Source organism: Triticum urartu, chromosome 5, assembly GCF_003073215.2.
Source record: "Triticum urartu cultivar G1812 chromosome 5, Tu2.1, whole genome shotgun sequence".
Lineage (NCBI taxonomy): Eukaryota > Viridiplantae > Streptophyta > Magnoliopsida > Poales > Poaceae > Triticum > Triticum urartu.
Window position 1 is genome coordinate 505,531,408 of NC_053026.1, and position 18,835 is coordinate 505,550,242.

Below are 18,835 nucleotides of genomic sequence, written 5' to 3' on the forward strand. Positions count from 1 at the left end.
GTTTAAAAGTCCATTTAAGACCTTGAATTCTTCTTTGTCTTGATTAGGAGGGTACAGACGAAATTGGTCTACATTTTCCAACCGAAATGAAAAATAAGTACCAGCACCATGGAAATCACCATACACTCTTACCAAAAGCCCTCCCGGTTGTTCCCCGGAAAAAAAAACAAGGACACAGGTTATAAAATGAACTGTAGCCACTAATTTTATCCAACCATAGAAAACAATAACTTTCTTTTATCTTTTTTGTCACTTGAACACAAATAAATCTCGATTTTATCTAACCAAAAGTCGATCGTAGCCTGAGCCTCGCAAGTGTGATAGCTCAAGTTTGAGAAAGCTCGTGTGTGTCCCGGTGCAGCGATAGGCCTTGGATGTAGTCAAGTCTAGATCAGAGGTAACAAGTACCCAGCGAGCTCTCCAGCTGCCTCGTGACCACACGGATGGATTCGCCGTCAAGGATCTTCCGGGAATGTTTTTCCTGCTACGTACACGTATAGTACTTCCTTCCATCATTTTTATTCTGCATATAAAAAATTGTCTAAAGTCAAACTTTACAAAGTTTGACCATACTTATAAGAAAAAATATCATCATCTACCATGTTAAAAGTTATAGAAGATGAAACTTTAAGTCATGACGCATTTACTGATATTGATTTTACACTGTGAATGTTGGTATTTTTTTTTCTATAAAATTGATCAAACTTTATAAGACTTGACTTCAGACAAATTTTATATGCAAACTAAAAAAACCTGAGGGAGTACTATACTGCAATTCCGCACCTTCCTTTTCTCCGTTGAAAGTCCACGGAAGACCTCGCGCGGCCGCCGTGCCCTCGGCGCCAAAACAGGGGCCAACGGCGAGAGCTACAGCACCGTACCGCACCTATCTATCCGGGGGCCCAGTCACAGCCAGCCATTGACCGGCGGAGGTCTACCTCTACCTCTAGCCCCCTCGGCGTCTCACGTTTAATGACTAGTTTACCAAGTCTGCCGGTCTTTTCCATGGGTTGCATGCTCCACACGGGAGCTCGACCGCGACTCGCCATTGAACCACGCCCAAGCTGCTTCCCTTCCCTACCCAGTGCCGATCCGGAAGGAACCTGGATAATAATAATAGTTGCAAAAAAAAAGGGGAACCTGGATAATAATGGCATGGCGCTAGTCTCAGGAGGGCGGGCCCGCCATAATCGTGGCCGTCGCTTTCTGTTGACCGCTTGACTGGCCACAGGCTGCTCCGCTCCACTTGGGCGGCCACATAGCGTAAAACAACCCTATGCTTTCGTGAAACTACTACTTCGTCCCACGGACAACACGTGTGCAGGTTCTTTTTCAAATCTATATTTTTATTTAATAAAGTTCAAAAAATACAAATCTATCTATTATATTAAACCAATAGATAGTGCAAATCTATTAAAATTCATGAAGGCCTACTGTCTTCTTATTCCTTTGTTGAAACGGATCGATGACACGCTGCCGCAAGTCACTCCAATGCCAAATCATCACACCGGAGAACAAGGCGTCCAAATTGAAAGAGTCGTGGATCCAAGAGCACGGCCTCAAAAAGTCTCGCGTACTTCACACCGGCATCGGAAGGCGCACCGAGTTGATGAAGATGAGGCTGGAGGACCCCAATCGTGCAGGGAAGACGCCCCGCTACGACAAACCGTGCAAATCACAACCTCGCGTCTAGAGTAAACAAAAAAGGAATATATATATATATATATATATATATATATATATATATATATATATATATATATACCCGCGGAACAACGATGTTATCACAAACAACACTGTCGTGACGAGAAGGCTCGAGAAGGAATTATTTGTCAGGCAGATGCCATCGCCACCTCAGTGACACGCCACTTTATTGTACACCATCGCCAAAAGGGTCAAAGCAATTGACAACAAGCACCTACCCGGAGGGGGGGGGGCGTGCTCAAGACCGCCGGAGGAGGGTTGCGGCAACCTACAAGCAACGAGGAAGTTACGACGCGGCACACCGAAGATCACTTCTTGCTAGGGTGGAAGAGGAAACCACCGAAAGGGCCCGTGCACATTCCAAGTCCAGTGATTTATGGCTGGGGCTAGAGTATCATGATTAATATACAACGTGCTAATATGCTCTTGTTGAAACAACTCCGGAAATGTTTCTTCCCTTTTGTCCAAATCGGTCAGGGAGTTTTAGTATGCCATGTTGTTCATGTGACAAAGTATCAATCGAATGACCGATGACATAAAGAGAGGGGAAGAGTTACGTATCCGTCAGGTGCAAATGTCGAACATTGTACAAGATGGCGAGCCCCCAGAACCAGTAACTCAACAAAACACCCCTCACCAGAGAGGGATTGACTTAGAACCAACAACTGATACCTCCGTCTGGGTTTATTAGTCCCCGTTGCATTTCAGGTTAATGTTTGACTAGCAAATATTAATGCATGTTACCAAGAATTATATTGTTATTGTTAGATTCGTATTTGAATGTAGTTTCCACTTCTATTATTTAGCTACGTATATTTTATATTTTATTATTTAAAATCATGATCAGAATGACCCAAAATACAAGGAAACTAGTAAATCAGAACGAAGGTGATAGTCACTGGTCTGGGGAATTTGCTCCCGTGCACTAATAGCGTGCAACACGAAATTATTGGATAGAGCCTGCAAGAGTAGGATCGGGAAAGAAACGGAGTGTACTTTCATCATCAAAAATCAATCAATTGGACCAATAACAATAGCGATTTTGATGTTTCAAACTTAAAGAACCTCTTAATAGAATTTGCAGGAGTAGAGGCACTTGTATGTAAAACCCCAGTAGTACGTTCAAAAAAAAAAACCTAGTAGTACGAGTACCACGCGAACAATCCCCCCGAAAAGCAAGCACTGAGCGAGCGCGTGCTCCATTTCTCGCCACTTTTGCCCACCAAACGCGGCGTGAACCGCCGCCGGGGCCTTCTTCACCTCCCCCGCGGCTCCGATCTCTACTCCCAGTTCCCACACGAGCGAGCTCAGCCCTCATTCCTTCCTGCTCAGGTAACCATGCCTCCTCCTCTTCCTCCTCCTCCTCGTTCGTCTTCTTCATTCGGTTGGATTGGATGTGCTCTCTGCTTCCATTATTGTGCTTGACGGGTAGTTTTGGCGCCAAATTCGGCAAATCAAGGGCTTCGTTCCCTCATCGTTGTTTACTTCTTTCGTCGCCGATCCACGGCCGGGTGATTGGCAGCCATTTGGGTACTCTTTCCTCTTTTGGTTTCAAAAGAAAAAGAGTATATGTGAGCTCCAGACTAGCAACAGCAGCAGAAGGTCTGTTGTCCACCGGTTTCTTTTCTAGATGCAGAATCATCCATGTTTCAGGAGTCAGGACTGCTGCTCTATGCTTCTCTTCTAATTATTCGCGTGATTCTTCCATTCACAAATACTCGTTCCGTTCCAAAATAGATGACTCAACTTTGTATTAACTTTATACTAAAGTTAGTAAAAAAATTGAGTCATCTATTTTGAAACGGAGGAAGTATGTACTACTAGCTACCTCTTCCATGATGTTTTCTTGTCTTAACTTTCTATGTATGTATGCCGGTGCTATAGTAACATGCCGCTGCATCTCCCCTTATGATAGCTAAATTATCTAAAATTTCTTTGCTTACTTGCAAAAGAAACTAAGAATACACGAGAGCAGAATTATTGAACAGCCTATTCCTATTAATCTCTTTTCCTGCAGTATCCTCCTTTTTTTTGGCGATACCACGAACTTCAGTCTGATTGCAATTACTTAGTATTCTCTTACTCGCACACGTCGACGTTCTGCCTTGCATCGATTGCCTGTTTTTCAACAAGTTGCCATGATTCATTCATTCAGTTTACTGAATTGTCAACCTCCTTTTTTTGCAGGTTCTGTGGCTTTCTACGCGTGCCTTCTTCACTGAACAACTGTCTGAAATCCATACCCCCAAACCGATGAAGAAAATCACAATGTTCTTGCAGTATGCAAACATCCTGTAGCAAGTTGATCCGATGGTGTCCCCAATTCTTTGATTCCGGTGCACCAACCGCCGCAAATTCCAAAATGGCTTTTCCAGCCCTACCAGCTACCCTCACATGCCTCACACTGTTAGCTCTCTTGTCGCTGGCCATGGCGGCTGATAACAACTCCACCGGCCTCATCCTCATAAACTGCGGAGCATCAGTCCAAGAAGACGATGATAATGGTCGTACTTGGGACGGAGACACCGGCTCCAAGTTCGCGCCATCACTGAAAGGAGTTACAGCCACTGCTCCAAACCAAGACCCTTCACTCCCCTCCACCGTCCCTTTTATGACCGCGCGCATCTTCGCTTCAAACTACACCTATTCCTTCTCTGTCACCCCAGGCCGCGTGTTCTTACGCCTCTACTTCTATCCGGTTGCTTATCCAAACTACGCCGTCGCAGATGCCTTCTTCAGTGTCACGACACCGAATCTTGTCCTCTTAAATGATTTCAATGCTTCGCAAACAGTTCAGGCGATCAGTTCTGCCTACCTTGTGCGCGAGTTCTCGGTGAATGTTTCTTCAGGCAGCTCCTTGGACCTCACCTTTGCCCCATCAGCACATCACAATGGTTCTTACGCGTTTTTGAACGGCATTGAGATTGTTTCCACTCCTGACATCTTCACAGCACCTGACACAAGATATGTCGGTGATAACACATCTCCATTCACATTCGACTCTGCCATGGCCGTCCAGACTATGTACCGGCTCAATGTCGGGGGCCAAGCCATTTCCCCGAAAGGTGACTCGGGCTTCTACCGCTCATGGGCCAATGATGCCCCCTACATATTTGGTGGCTCTGGGGTGACCTTCTCCAAGGATGACAATTTGACTATCACCTATACATCCAAAGTGCCGAATTACACGGCGCCAGTTGATGTCTATGGTACAGCTCGGTCGATGGGGCCAACTGCATCGATCAACCTGAACTACAACCTTACATGGATTTTACCGGTTGATGCGGGGTTCAGTTACCTCCTGAGGTTCCATTTCTGTGAGATTCAGTATCCTATTACAAAGCAGAATCAGAGGTCCTTCTTCATCTACATCAACAACCAGACAGCGCAGGAGCAAATGGATGTCATCGTCTGGAGCGGCGGAATCGGTAGAACAACATACACAGACTATGTTATCCTGACTGCTGGCTCCGGCCAGGTGGACATGTGGATTGCACTTCACCCTGATCTTTCAAGTAGACCAGAGTATTTTGATGCAATACTGAATGGTCTTGAGATCTTCAAGCTACAGAATTACGGAGCATCGAACAATCTTGCCGGGCTCAATCCTCCACTTCCACAAAAGCCAGCTGATGCCAGTCCCGGCGCGGCGTCTGGCAAAGTGAAATCTGTCGCGGCTATCATAGGTGGAGCTGTTGGTGGTTTCGTAGTGCTGCTGGTCACATGTTTTGGCGTTTGCATCATCTGCAAACGAAAGAACAAGAGCAAGAAGAAGAAGGTATCCAAGGATCCTGGTGGTAAATCTGAAGATGGTCACTGGACTCCTCTCACCGAGTACAGCGGATCACGATCAGCTATGTCGGGAAACACGGCCACCACCGGGTCGACACTGCCATCCAACCTCTGCCGCCACTTCACTTTCGCCGAGCTTCAGACCGCCACCAAGAACTTCGACCAGGCCTTCCTGCTCGGCAAAGGTGGGTTCGGGAACGTGTACCTCGGGGAGATCGACAGCGGCACCAAGGTGGCGATCAAGCGGTGCAACCCGATGTCGGAGCAGGGCGTCCATGAGTTCCAGACGGAGATCGAGATGCTGTCCAAGCTCCGGCACCGCCACCTCGTGTCCCTCATCGGCTACTGCGAGGACAAGAGCGAGATGATCCTGGTGTACGACTACATGGCCCACGGCACGCTCCGGGAGCACCTGTACAACACCAAGAACCCGCCGCTGTCGTGGAAGCAGCGGCTGGAGATCTGCATCGGCGCCGCCCGGGGGCTCTACTACCTGCACACCGGCGTGAAGCACACCATCATCCACCGCGACGTCAAGACCACCAACATCCTGCTGGACGACAAGTGGGTCGCCAAGGTGTCCGACTTCGGGCTGTCCAAGACGGGGCCCAACATGGACGCCACCCACGTCAGCACCGTCGTCAAGGGCAGCTTCGGGTACCTGGACCCGGAGTACTTCCGGCGGCAGCAGCTCTCGGAGAAGTCCGACGTCTACTCCTTCGGCGTCGTGTTGTTCGAGGTGCTCTGCGCGCGCCCGGCGCTGAGCCCCTCGCTGCCCAAGGAGCAGATCAGCCTCGCCGACTGGGCGCTGCGCTGCCAGAAGCAGGGCGTGCTCGGCCAGGTCATCGACCCGGCGCTCCAGGGGAAGATCGCGCCCCAGTGCTTCCTGAAGTTCACGGACACCGCGGAGAAATGCGTGGCCGACCGCAGCGTCGACAGGCCGTCCATGGGCGACGTCCTCTGGAACCTCGAGTTCGCGCTCCAGCTGCAGGAGAGCGAGGAGGACACCGGCAGCCTCACGGAGGGGACGCTGTCGTCGTCGGGCGCGTCGCCCCTCGTCATGACCAGACTGCAGTCGGACGAGCCGTCGATGGACGCAAGCACGACCACGACGAGCACGACCACGATGAGCATGACGGGACGGAGCATCGCGAGCATGGACTCGGACGGGCTGACGCCGAGCGCCGTCTTCTCGCAGATCATGCATCCGGATGGCAGGTGAAGTTGGACTGCGACAGCCCCTCTTCAGATTCATGGACAACATTCTTGGTCCACATTCATGTTGCGGGTGCTAGTAATTACTGTAATAATTAGAGTGCTTATAGTATCATACTACACACCTTATGGTAATTCAGGTACCGAGTCACTTATTAGGACTCAGTGTATCTATTCTATGTGTACCAGACATCAACATCATTGTAACTGTATAGATGTCGCCGAGGCACTGGAGTTGCGCTTCTTATTGCTACTTGCTGGTCAGTCTGAATTTTTTGTGAATGCAAGCAAGCTATCCCCTCTTCATGTCGTTCAGTATGTCACCGAAAGAAAAATGCCTCTCTGTGTTCTGAACTACTCGCATTGGTAAGGGCATGTAACTCAAAATTTTTTTGTTGGATTTCATTCATACGATTTCCTCTTTCATATGCTAGTATATAGAGCTTGTTTGGTTGGTAGAATTTCTTTCTTATGGGCAGCTGAGTATCCTCCTACATTTTCAAATAAAACCTCTGCCCGGTTGAAAAAAAATCCTTGAGGTCATGAGTGAATATGTTTCATCACCTGGAAATGGACTTCCGATGGTATTTACACTTTTACAGTGCCTCCTCCGTAGTAGGGAACTATCCATGCTGCCATCAGTGAGGAAATTGGCAAAGCGTGGATAGCCTCATGACCCCATTTGCAACGTCCCTTACCCTGGATGTGGTGTATGATTTGAATCGAGATCTTAGACTAGATGCATTGCTGGACGATCAGCTTTCAGTCTCATCGCTACATAACTGATATTCAGTGTCTTTTTTTGTGGGAGGAGAGAATGATCGTGGTGCTGCTTTGGCTCCTCTGGCAGGACATTCACATTCTCATTGCACAAGAACGTACAAGTATGTTTTAAGCAGAACTGCAGTAAATGTAAGGTGAATCGTCAACACAACCTATGATCGTTCTAATTTCAGCAATAATTTTCGAATTTTGATGTTGAGGGTGTCCACAGGATTTGCGGGGTACACGGCCAGGATCTATCTCTGTACAGTCGATTCCCCAAACCACATTTTACACGTCCCCTGTCCAGTGCAGGCTGTACATGTACAGTGATGCTTGACCGAGAGCAATCCAATCCAAACAAATTTAGGGCCTCTTTGTTTCATAGGATTGCAAAAACACAGGAATAGGAAAAACGCAGGATTGAAATGGCATGTCCATTGGATCCCTATAAGATTTAAGTTTGTTTGATTGTGTCAAGGGAAAAACAAAGGATTTTTTCCAAGAGGTTTGAGTGGATGCTAGAATTCCTGTGAAATATAGTACAAATGAATCCTTAGAAAAAAATCCTACAGGATTCAATCCTACGAATCAAACGATCAATATAGAAAAAAATTCTACGGATTCTAATCCTTCAAAGATTCTATGAAAATCCTTTGAATCAAAGAGACCCTTAGAGAGAAGAGGCTAGCTACGTCTACGTCTACGTCTACGTGGTTCAATTCTTGGGCTAGTTTGGCACATCCATCGTCCTGAATCTTGAATCAGAACTAAAGTGAAAGGCATCGAGGACGCCGGAGCCGAGGCAGGCGATCGTCCAGCCAAAACACAAACAAATGGACACCTGCCGTCACGTACGCACGGGCAAGACGACCATCACACCCAGCCCAGCAGTAGTCCCGCCACACCTCCATGGAAAAACACGACCATCACCAGCTCCGCCTCCATCGTCCATACAAGCGAAGCAAGCACCCCTCCGAACCATCACGCACGGCGCGCGGAGGCGTGAGCAGCCGGTGAGGTATCCGCGGTGGTGGCGCGCGCATGCGGCAACCCAGTGGCATGCAGGGGTGCGCCGCCGCACACGCCGTGCGTGCCGAACGACCAGGGTTTGCCAGGGCCCAACCCACGCAACGTACGCACGAACGCCCCCCGTCGGCACGGAGCCGTGAATGGCCGGCGAGGCACCGCGCACGGTATAGTAGCAGAGCAGGGGACGACTTTCCACGATCCCGCGGCCGGCGGCCAGCCCCGCCCCGCACGCATCGGGCCGATCGCTCGCGAATCTCCCCCCAGTAGTCCCCCTTGCCTTGTCGGCAGCGCACGCGACCCCCCATATGCGGCGCGTCCCCCAACGGAAAACAAATCATTCTGCCCGCCCGGACGATGCTTTGGTGCCTCAAGGCACGTTTGTGTCTATGACATGTGAGCCTAACATATGACTGGTCCACATATCAATGACCCAAAAGCAGATGCCTTTAAGGCACCGAAGTTGCGTCCCTGCCCGCCCGGTCTCCGCTCGCCGCCCGAGCGAGCCGAGGAAAGGCGACGGAAGCTGCGCGCGAGCGAGCACGGCGAGCACGGGGCACGGTACGTTAACGTACCACGTACGCGCTCCCACCCACCGGTCCACCCCCACCACCACCACAAGTGTCCGTTGGGAGGAGAGGAGGGGAGCGGGTGGTACCGTACCGGCCGACCGCTCGCTGCCGCCGCGGCTCTATATAATGGCAGGGGCACCGGGCCACGGCCACAACGGATACCTCACCTCTACTCGTCTTCTTCCCTTCCTTGGCTCATCAGCTCTGCTCGTCTTTTCTTTCTTCTCCGGCTCACCTTTCTGCCTTTCTTTCTCTTTTCTGTTCAAGTTTAGCTAGCTTGCCAGGGCTGCTACCTGCTCCCGCGCATCTCGATCTGTTTTTAGTCGATCTAGATCTGCATCCGAGCAAGCAAGCAAGCTTCTCCATTTTCTTTTGCTTTTGATACACACATACATTCTAGTACATCTCTCCGCCTGTTTTTGTTGGTTGGAGCTTTGATTTCCTTTGCATTCCTAGTTCAGTTCTCAACGTTTACTCGGAATAATCAGCCGACTCTGCTCAGATCAGCCGCTTGTTTCGGCACCAGATTTGGAAAGACCGACTCACAGATGGAGTGTGGTTTGAAATCCCTGAGCAGCAGCTCCTCCCCCGCAGCGTCGCCTTCTCTGATGATGGCCTGCAGGCCGTTCCCGCAGCCGCCGCTCCTGCCCCTGCCGCAGCACCTCCAGGCCTCGCCGCAGCAGCGGGCAGGCCAGCCGGCCGACCTGCGCGCCAGCAAGAGCCCCAGGAAGCCGGCGAGCGGGGCGGCGTCGGCGCCCATCGTGGTCGCGGCGGCGCCTATGTCGGCGTGGACGTCCATGGACTCGATGTACTCGGTGTCGCCGCCGCCGAGCAGCGTCCCGATGCCGACGTCGCTGCTGCTGGCCGCCGGCGCCGGCCGGAAGAAGGTGCCGACCCCGTGCGCCGTGCAGGTGGCAGGCGGGGGCGTGGACGTCGGCGCCACCGACGAGCTCCGCCGCCTGCTCCGGCTCTAGCCACCGCTGCTCTACTGTGGGATGGCAAGGCGAGGGAGCTGCGGATGGATGTAGCCCGTTCATGGATCGTGGGTAGTTTTTTTTTACCGCGCCCGAGACGGAATCCTGACGAGGCTGCTCCCCCGAGCTGTAACAACAATGTACTGATGCAGTGTTACCACTTCTAATGATGATTTCCTTTTAGTTCCTTGTGTGCTTGTGTTGTGTACCTCTGTTACGATCTTCATTCGTGATGCGTCAGAAGTTTATACGCGTTCAGTTCGTGTGCGTGTGTTGCAACGCAGGAATTACGTCCAGATTTCGTATGAACTCGAGAAGGAACAGCCCGACTCACGGGATCCGGGTAAAACTGACGCATTATTTGGACGCCAGGCCACCAATCGTGTCCCCCGAGTACACTGCACCGGGAGATTCCTTTCCCTTGTTTACGGCACATGATATCTCCTCCAGATCGAACAATGGCGCTGCACTGCAGCAACTCCGAATCTGAACCCTTATAGCACGCGACAGCGGAATATGCCCTCAAAGATACGCCATGTGCAGCCACCATCTAACACTTGTTTAGAGAAACTAAGCTGTCCCGTACACAGTACACGAGTCACAAAACAGCCATGGCTTTGCAGGTTTATTATTGCTCAGGTAAAACGAAAACAAAAACTCTCGTCGGCAGAGGAGCAGCAGCGGCGCAAGGGAGACAATGAAGTGTGAATTCTGGGAACGAGAGGCGAAGGAAGCGAGGGAAAAAGGCGCGAGAGGCCACAGAAACGGCGCCAAAATTGATGGGAAGGAGGTCCCCGGCGCTCAGCAGGGACGACTGCTCCGCTCCTAGTCCTTTGTGATGGAAGAAGTAGCCTGCGTGAATAAAACACTGGAATTGATTAAACTTTCACCATCAGATTGCTTTAGAACTTGATCAAATTTTCCTTTTTTCTCATCGAAGAAGTAGCCTGCTGAACTCGGATCAGGCATCCCTTTTTCTGATGAAAAAAGCAACCTGCTGAACTCTGATCAAGCATTCCTTCTTCTAATGGAAGATGCAACAAAAAGAGAAGAGGCTGATACAGTGCACCATGATTCCAGTTCTAACAAGTATTTTTCTTATCTCAAGTACACTGATTTTACTTGATTTTATTCTTATCCCAATTACCGCTACTCTTTGCTTATTCTCTTATAGAAATCTTATTCGAGTACTATTCGTCCGAATATGACTTTGTATTTCAATAACAACTTACTTACATTTAATTTCCAGGGACCAATCACAGATGATCTATTTACTGGGTCGTGGTGAAGCACTACTGTTTTTGGGCAATCATGTGCTCTGTACTTGAATTAGAGCACAAGCAAGCATGGTTTTGGCAGATTTGGGCATTCAGTTCAGTTCAGTTCTAGGTTACAGTTGCTCAATCCCTTTTGGCCATTCAGTTCAGTTCTAGGTTCTGAGATATAATACTCCAATTTATGTATCTCAATCCCTTTTGCCATGCATTTCAAAGATAATACTCCAATTTATGTATGCATGCTCATTGTACATTCGGCAACCAAAGCAAGCATTATGACTTTATAATCCTGGAAGGACATGCTCTCAAATTGTCAACACGTGCTATCCTCTTTAATTAACAGCACCAGTATTATGCTCTCAAATTGACAGTCTTAGATCCCAACAGTACAATAGTTACGGTACAAAGAACGTCAGTGATTCACATTCAATATTTTGTAACAATAATCACACTCAAATTCACTCAACTCCACTCTCATATTACATGATTACAATCTGGATACAACATTCAGTCACACTATTCACTGAAGTGTACAACCAGTTCACATCAGTTACAAAGCTCAATCTGGCATTTCTCCTACTGTTGCTGCTTCTCCGTTGTTGCTGTTTCTCTGTTGTTGCTGCTTCTCTGCTGTCTGCACAACTAAAATTACAGTTTCTGCACAACTGAAACTGAAGACACAGCAGGGCAAAGCAGCAAAACAATGCAACGCGAGGCAAGCAGCAGAGGAACCCTCCGAGAAGAATCGGCGGCATCGACGATGCTTGGTCCGCGGCTCAACGGCACCGGGGGCGTTGCACCCTGTACGCGGCCGCGGCTGACTCCGCCGCCTCGACGGATAGGCATCGTCATGCCATGGACGGGGCAACGGCTGGCTCTGCCGCTCCACGGCTACGCTGCTCGCGCCCTGATGGAGCAGCGGCTGGGCGCAAGCAGCGGCTGCTCTTCACCGCCGAGCGAGAAAGCTGGCGCAGGCTGTAGTTCCTGCGAGTATCGTTGGATGCCTGATGAACGGTGTAGCATGAACGACATCCCTCGGCAGTAGAACTTCCTACGTCAGAGGATCTCGTTCCAAATTGTGTTTCTCAAAATGACTGATCAAGATTCACGATTACTGAGGCATGATGCCCTACAATGAATTGGTAGTACTACGACCTGGAACCAACCCCTTACCGCATTCCATTATTCTCACCAAAACGAAATGAAAAAATAAAGGTAGCACACAATGCACTCACTCTCTCTCTCTCTGTCTGATATGATATTACAGCCTACTAGTATACAGAAATGCTGGAGCTCCAGCTTGACAACGATCAGTTGTCGCAGAAAGCGCGGAGGGTTTCGTCCAGGGCTTTCCTGTCGTACTCGCCGGTGAAAACGCAGCCTCCCAGAGGTCCTTTCAGAAGGATGAGCCTCAACAATCCGTCCGCGACCTTCTTGTCGACCTGATGCGCCATGCAAGGGATCAATCAGTAAGATTGGACTTCAATATTAAAAGGAGAAATGCATGAGATGTCCAAGCATATCAGCCTGCTTCTGCCGATATTTAAGGTACTTACCGCCATGATGTTTCTGAACTTCTCTACCGTCATGCCCTTTGGTGGTGTCACGGGAAGCTTGGCTTGATCTAGTATGTCAAATGTCCGTTTCTTGATGGACTCGTCTATCCAGCCCAGGCGGTAAGACATGTCAGCTGCCATAACCTATGGTAGTGCCATCCCGGAAACAGAAGACGCCAGTAAGGAAACAAGAGAAAATCATGATTAAGAGGTGGTATCAAATGTTCAGGTGGTCTTACCGTTCCAGCAGCAACAGCCTCCCCGTGGAGCCATTCTCCATAGCCAAGCCCTGTTTCTATAGCCTGGCAATTAAATGAAACATAATGATCAGTGAGTAACATGGATGCTTCACACAACAGAAGGATGCCATTAAATTCCAAAAAAGTTTGGTCAGTTCAGGTTGCTTAGTTCCTGGTACAGGGGTACCCAAATAGTTAAGACATGTAATAGCTGGTGGGATGGTGCATCTTAAAAATAAATTCAGGATTTCAGTTTTCAAAAACAAATGCCCCATACCACAAATATAGCATTAACTAAGAAAATTATAATTTTAGTCTGGAGAGTCAACGTACCATATAGTCATATAGACAAAGAAGATACTGTAGTAAACTAGCATAAAAAATATCATCAATAAGCACAACTTTGTTTCAGATGTTATTCACTACAGGTTTCTACCAATTTTTCTAGATAAAAGGATAATGCTACCCCAACTCAACAAAAAAAATGAGTTACAGATCACAATGAAAAGTATTTGACCACTTAAAGCAAACAAATACTATTCTTTTTTGGTTTATTTTTTATTTTAGCAAGCAACAAAAATGAGTACATGAGTCATTCCCATCAAATGCTTCAACCAAGTACTCCCTCCGTTCGGAATTACTTGTCTCGGAAATGGATGTATCTAGAACTAAAATACATCTAGATACAATCCATTTTCGAGACAAGTAATTCCGAACGGAGGGAGTAGGTAGTAGCAACAAAAATAAAGCAAACTTGTTACTGCATTGGCAACTCATCCAATTATGTTTACATGAACCATCATAATGCAAGACAGATAAAATTAACATAAGAAACAACAATGGTCGGAGATATCACGTACATGACCAAATGTATGACCCAGGTTTAGTGTTGCTCGAAGACCACTTTCCTTCTCATCCTGAGCAACAACTTCAGCTTTGTTTTCACATGATCTCTTTATAGCGTAGGTCAGGGCACTTGGTTCTCTACAAACATACAATTTGAATTAAGACATCACCGATGCATGCAAAATAGTAATGAGAGAAAGCTATTCCGTTATTTCAACAAATAAAGGTCAGCAGTAGCATGAATAGTAGAAGAATGGAATGGTTATATGGCTCTATGTAAATCCACCCATGAGAACAGGACAGCAAAGCAAGCCATGGAGAGTTAAGAATGACATGTACATCAAATAACATTTATAGCTGTGGAACATGGTATGTTTTGTCGCTCTGTTCTGTCAAACTAAGCAGTATGGAATTTCAGACAATGCAATTCAGAAAATAAAAAAAATCTGAATTAATTCGTGCTATTCATATGACTACTGTACTTAACAATTAAGCATTTTGACAAATGTAAACAAAAAACAGATCATGATTCAAACAACCAGGGAGATGAGAACTTCTATTCGATGCAAAGGCGGCACTCAACAGGAAACATCAACATCATGATCAAACAGCAGATCACCAAATAATTAAACAAAAGCATTTATGTTCAGGGCCTAAGGCTGACATACACCAAGAAATGACAGTGTTGACAACATATATCTCCAAAATATTTCAATAACAGGAATGGAAGAGGAAACTTAACCAGTTATACTGATATGAGCTAAAAAAACCAAACAAGATTAGACTGCACATCTACAAAGAATCCACAACTCTTAAACCTGAATGGGTAGCGCACTAAAGCAACCACATATGTAATGAAATTGCACGTCTTTACCTCTCAAATATCTCGTCATATCAAAGTAAAATTGGTGGTACTAACACCTAATATCAATTTTTAAACTTGCTCAGTACCTCGCTAAGATTGCTGCCATATTCTTTTCTTGCCACTCAAAGAAGGGTGCATCTCTTATGAGACCATACTTCACCACCTCAGCGACACCTGAAGCCAGCTCTCTGTCAGGCAATGTATTCAATGTCTCTGTGTCAATGAGTACACACTGCGGCTGGTAGAATGCGCCAATTAAGTTCTTTCCCAGTGGATGGTTAATCCCAGTCTTCCCTCCAACAGAAGAATCCACCTAAAGCAATTCATCCAGACCCACATTAGCACCAAATCAAATGTCTTAAAACCCCTACTAAATTCAAATCAAGCTTAGAACCTGGGCCATCAGAGTTGTGGGTATTTGTATGAAATTGACACCACGGAGGAATGCAGCAGCTGCAAACCCACACATGTCCCCAATGACACCGCCACCTAGCGCAACGAATGTGCATCTACGGTCCAGCCGGGACTCCACCGCCTTGTCGAAAACCTTCATCAGTGTGTCCTGCAAATCCCAACAAGTTAACAACATCCAGATGATGAAACAAACTGAAGCACGAGTAAACGCTGAATCCCACACGCACCATGTCCTTGTACTTCTCGCCGTCGGGCAGGATCACGCTCTCGACGGACACATTAGGGTTTTGGTGCGTGAGCGCCCAGGTCACCTTCTCCAAGTAGAGCGGCGCGACGGTAGTGTTGGTCACCACCAGAACCCTCTTCCCGATCACATGCCTGCGCGGATTAGATATCAGGGCCGCCAAACGGGCAAACGGAGCAGCCACTCGAGCTAAAACCCTGCTGAATTCGAGTACCTCTGCAGCAGGTCGGGCTCATCGAGGAGGCCGGGGCCGATGTAGATCGGGTAGCTCCGGTCGCCGAGGTCGACGTCGACCACAGTGGAGACTCTTGACACCGCCGGCGGCTCCATCGCGGGAGCGGCGCTGGCGACGACGCGGCTCCGGAGGGCCCTCGCGGGGGAGGCGCGGAGCGGGGTGAAGGATGTGCGAGAGGACGAGGGGATGGAGGCGGCGGCCGCGGCCGCGGCCGCGGCAGAAGCTGCGCGGGGGCGGCGGACGGAGATGGCTGCTCGGGAACTGGAGGATGCAGCGGCGGCAAGCAGGGAGGAGGCGGCGGCCGCCATGGGGGTCGTTTGGTCGCGAGACGGCGGCGGCGGCGGCGGCGGCGGTGGTTGTGTCCGGTAACTCCCGATGTGGCGGGGATTTGAGGCGGGCGGGGTGGGGTAGGTGGGGGTGGGAGCCCGCGAAGAGTTTGGGGGTCGATCCGCACCGTCGGATGGAGGGATTGGATGGCGGAGATGGATGCTGGGTTGGTGGATGGGTTCAGGACCTTACGTGCGCGGGTTGGTTGGTGGAGATGCGGGCACGCGAGATGGCGGCTTCGAGTCTCGCTGAAAGTGGGGTCGGTTGGTCGATCAGCGATGAAAATTTCATTTGTTTATATTTTGATTGTTTGAACCAATATACCTTTAGTGGGCATGACGAATTTCTCATATGAAAAACGTGCTGCACATCTTCTTGCCGACTCATTCTTCCCACCATATATATGCAATTTGCCTCCTCTCTCTCACCGTATTTTTTAAAAAACTTCCATTGTATTTATCATCATCATGGCAGTGCAACGAATACCCAAAAGAATAAATATTACATCCGCATTCGTAGACCACCACTGAAGTGAGCAGAAGGCGCGTCGCCGTCATCGCCTCTCCCTCGTCGGAGCCGGCAAAACTTATTGTAGACGACAGTCAGGGAAGTCATCATGCTAAGGCCTCGTAGGACCAGCGCACCAAAACAACAACCGCCGTCGATGAAGAGAAGCGTAGATCAAAAGGGTCCAACCTGAAAACACATTGATGTGGACAAACGAAGACTGGATCCGAGCGGATCCACCAAAAATAACCACCGACTGAATCCTACGAGATCAGCCAGAGACACACCTCCACACGACCTTCAACGATGCTAGATGGATCGCCGGGATGGGGGCTAGGCGAGAAGAACCTTATTCTACCTTCAAGGAGCCGTTGTCGTCTCGTTTCCCTGAGTAGGACACGAACCCCTTCTTAGATTGATCCATATTGAACTTCTTCAATATCTTATCAAGGTATGTTCTTTGTGAAAGACCTATGAGGCGTTTCGATCTATCTCTATAGATTTTGATGCCTAATATATAAGCAGCTTCTCCAAGGTCCTTCATTGAAAAACTCTTATTCAAGTAGGCCTTGATGCTGTCCAAGAGTTCTATATCATTTTTCATCAACAGTATGTCATCTACATATAATATGAGAAATGCTACAGAGCTCCCACTCACTTTCTTGTAAACGCAGGTTTCTCCATAAGTCTGCGTAAACCCAAACGCTTTGATCATCTCATCAAAGCGAATGTTCCAACTCCGAGATGCTTGCACCAGCCCATAAATCGAGCGTTGGAGCTTGCACACCTTGTCAGCATTCTTAGGATCGACAAAACCTTCCGGCTGCATCATATACAATTCTTCCTTAAGGAAACTATTAAGGAATGCCGTTTTGACGTCCATTTGCCATATCTCATAATCGTAGAATGCGACAATTGCTAACATGATTCGGACGGACTTTAGCTTCGCTACCGGTGAGAAAGTCTCATCGTAGTCAACCCCTTGAACTTGTCGATAACCCTTAGCGACAAGTCGAGCTTTATAGATGGTCACATTACCATCCGCGTTTGTCTTCTTCTTAAAGATCCATTTATTTTCTATGGCTCGCCGTTCAACGGGCAAGTCAGTCAAAGTCCATACTTCATTTTCATACATGGATCCTATCTCGGATTTCATGGCTTCTAGCCATTTGTCGGAATCCGGGCCCGCCATCGCTTCTTCATAGTTCGAAGGTTCACCGTTGTCTAACAACATGATTTCCAAGACAGGGTTGCCGTACCACTCTGGTGCGGAACGTGTCCTTGTGGATCTTCGAATTTCAGTAGGAGCTTGATCAGAAGTATCTTGATCATTATCATTAACTTCCTCTCTAGTCGGTGCAGGCACCTCAGGAACATTTTCTTGAGTTGTGCCATTTTCCGGTTCAAGAGGTAATACTTCATCAAGCTCTACTTTCCTCCCACTTACTTCTTTCGAGAGAAACTCTTTCTCTAGAAAGAGTCCGTTCTTGGCAACAAAGATCTTGCCTTCGGATCTGAGGTAGAAGGTGTACCCAATAGTTTCTTTTGGGTATCCTATGAAGACGCATTTTTCCGACTTGGGTTCGAGCTTTTCAGGTTGAAGTTTCTTGACATAAGCATCGCATCCCCAAACTTTTAGAAACGACAGCTTAGGTTTCTTCCCAAACCATAATTCATACGGTGTCGTCTCAACGGATTTCGACGGAGCCCTATTTAAAGTGAATGCAGCAGTCTCTAAAGCATAGCCCCAAAAAGATAGCGGTAAATCGGTAAGAGACATCATAGATCGCACCATATCTAATAGAGTGCGATTACGACGTTCGGACACACCGTTACACTGAGGTGTTCCAGGCGGCGTGAGTTGTGAAACTATTCCACATTTTTTTAAGTGTGTGCCAAATTCGTGACTCAAGTATTCTACTCCACGATCTGATCGTAGAAACTTGATTTTCCTGTCACGTTGATTTTCAACCTCACTCTGAAATTCCTTGAACTTTTCAAAGGTTTCAGACTTGTGTTTCATTAAGTAGACATACTCATATCTACTCAAGTCATCAGTGAGGGTGAGAACATAACGATAGCCACCGCGAGCCTCAACACTCATTGGACCGCACACATCAGTATGTATGATTTCCAACAAGTTGGTTGCTCGCTCCATTGTTCCTGAGAACGGAGTCTTGGTCATTTTACCCATGAGGCATGGTTCGCACGTGTCAAATGATTCATAATCAAGAGACTCTAAAAGTCCATCTGCATGGAGCTTCTTCATGCGTTTGA

General features: G+C 48.1%; 2 protein-coding genes across 2 annotated transcripts; one reads left to right on the forward strand and one right to left on the reverse strand.

The window, feature by feature from the left end:
- Window positions 1-2,855: 2,855 nt before the first annotated feature.
- Window positions 2,856-6,964, forward strand: LOC125510177 (receptor-like protein kinase FERONIA). Its single transcript, XM_048675278.1, has 2 exons — window positions 2,856-3,036; window positions 3,892-6,964. Exon 2 carries the CDS (start codon window positions 3,986-3,988, stop codon window positions 6,716-6,718), a length of 2,733 nt encoding a protein of 910 aa, XP_048531235.1. The 5' UTR covers window positions 2,856-3,036; window positions 3,892-3,985; the 3' UTR covers window positions 6,719-6,964.
- A 5,417-nt stretch (window positions 6,965-12,381) lies between these two features.
- LOC125510178 (3-dehydroquinate synthase, chloroplastic) lies at window positions 12,382-16,114 on the reverse strand. Its single transcript, XM_048675279.1, has 8 exons — window positions 15,704-16,114; window positions 15,473-15,623; window positions 15,226-15,393; window positions 14,918-15,144; window positions 13,981-14,104; window positions 13,121-13,183; window positions 12,882-13,025; window positions 12,382-12,767 (listed from the first exon to the last, which is right to left on the reverse strand). Exons 1-8 carry the CDS (start codon window positions 16,030-16,032, stop codon window positions 12,636-12,638), a joined length of 1,338 nt encoding a protein of 445 aa, XP_048531236.1. The 5' UTR covers window positions 16,033-16,114; the 3' UTR covers window positions 12,382-12,635.
- Window positions 16,115-18,835: the final 2,721 nt, after the last annotated feature.

What these genes read in the sequence shown, in the direction of transcription:
- LOC125510177 (XM_048675278.1), top strand. Translation starts at nt 3,986, where the DNA reads ATGCAAACATCCTGTAGCAAGTTGATCCGATGGTGTCCCCAATTCTTT.
- LOC125510178 (XM_048675279.1), bottom strand. Translation starts at nt 16,032, where the DNA reads ATGGCGGCCGCCGCCTCCTCCCTGCTTGCCGCCGCTGCATCCTCCAGT. An exon ending in GCGAGAAGTACAAGGACATG is followed by an intron (nt 15,394 to 15,472) that starts GTGCGTGTGGGA and finishes TGGGATTTGCAG; the next exon opens with GACACACTGATGAAGGTTTT. An exon ending in AGTTCAGAAACATCATGGCG is followed by an intron (nt 12,768 to 12,881) that starts GTAAGTACCTTA and finishes ATGGCGCATCAG; the next exon opens with GTCGACAAGAAGGTCGCGGA.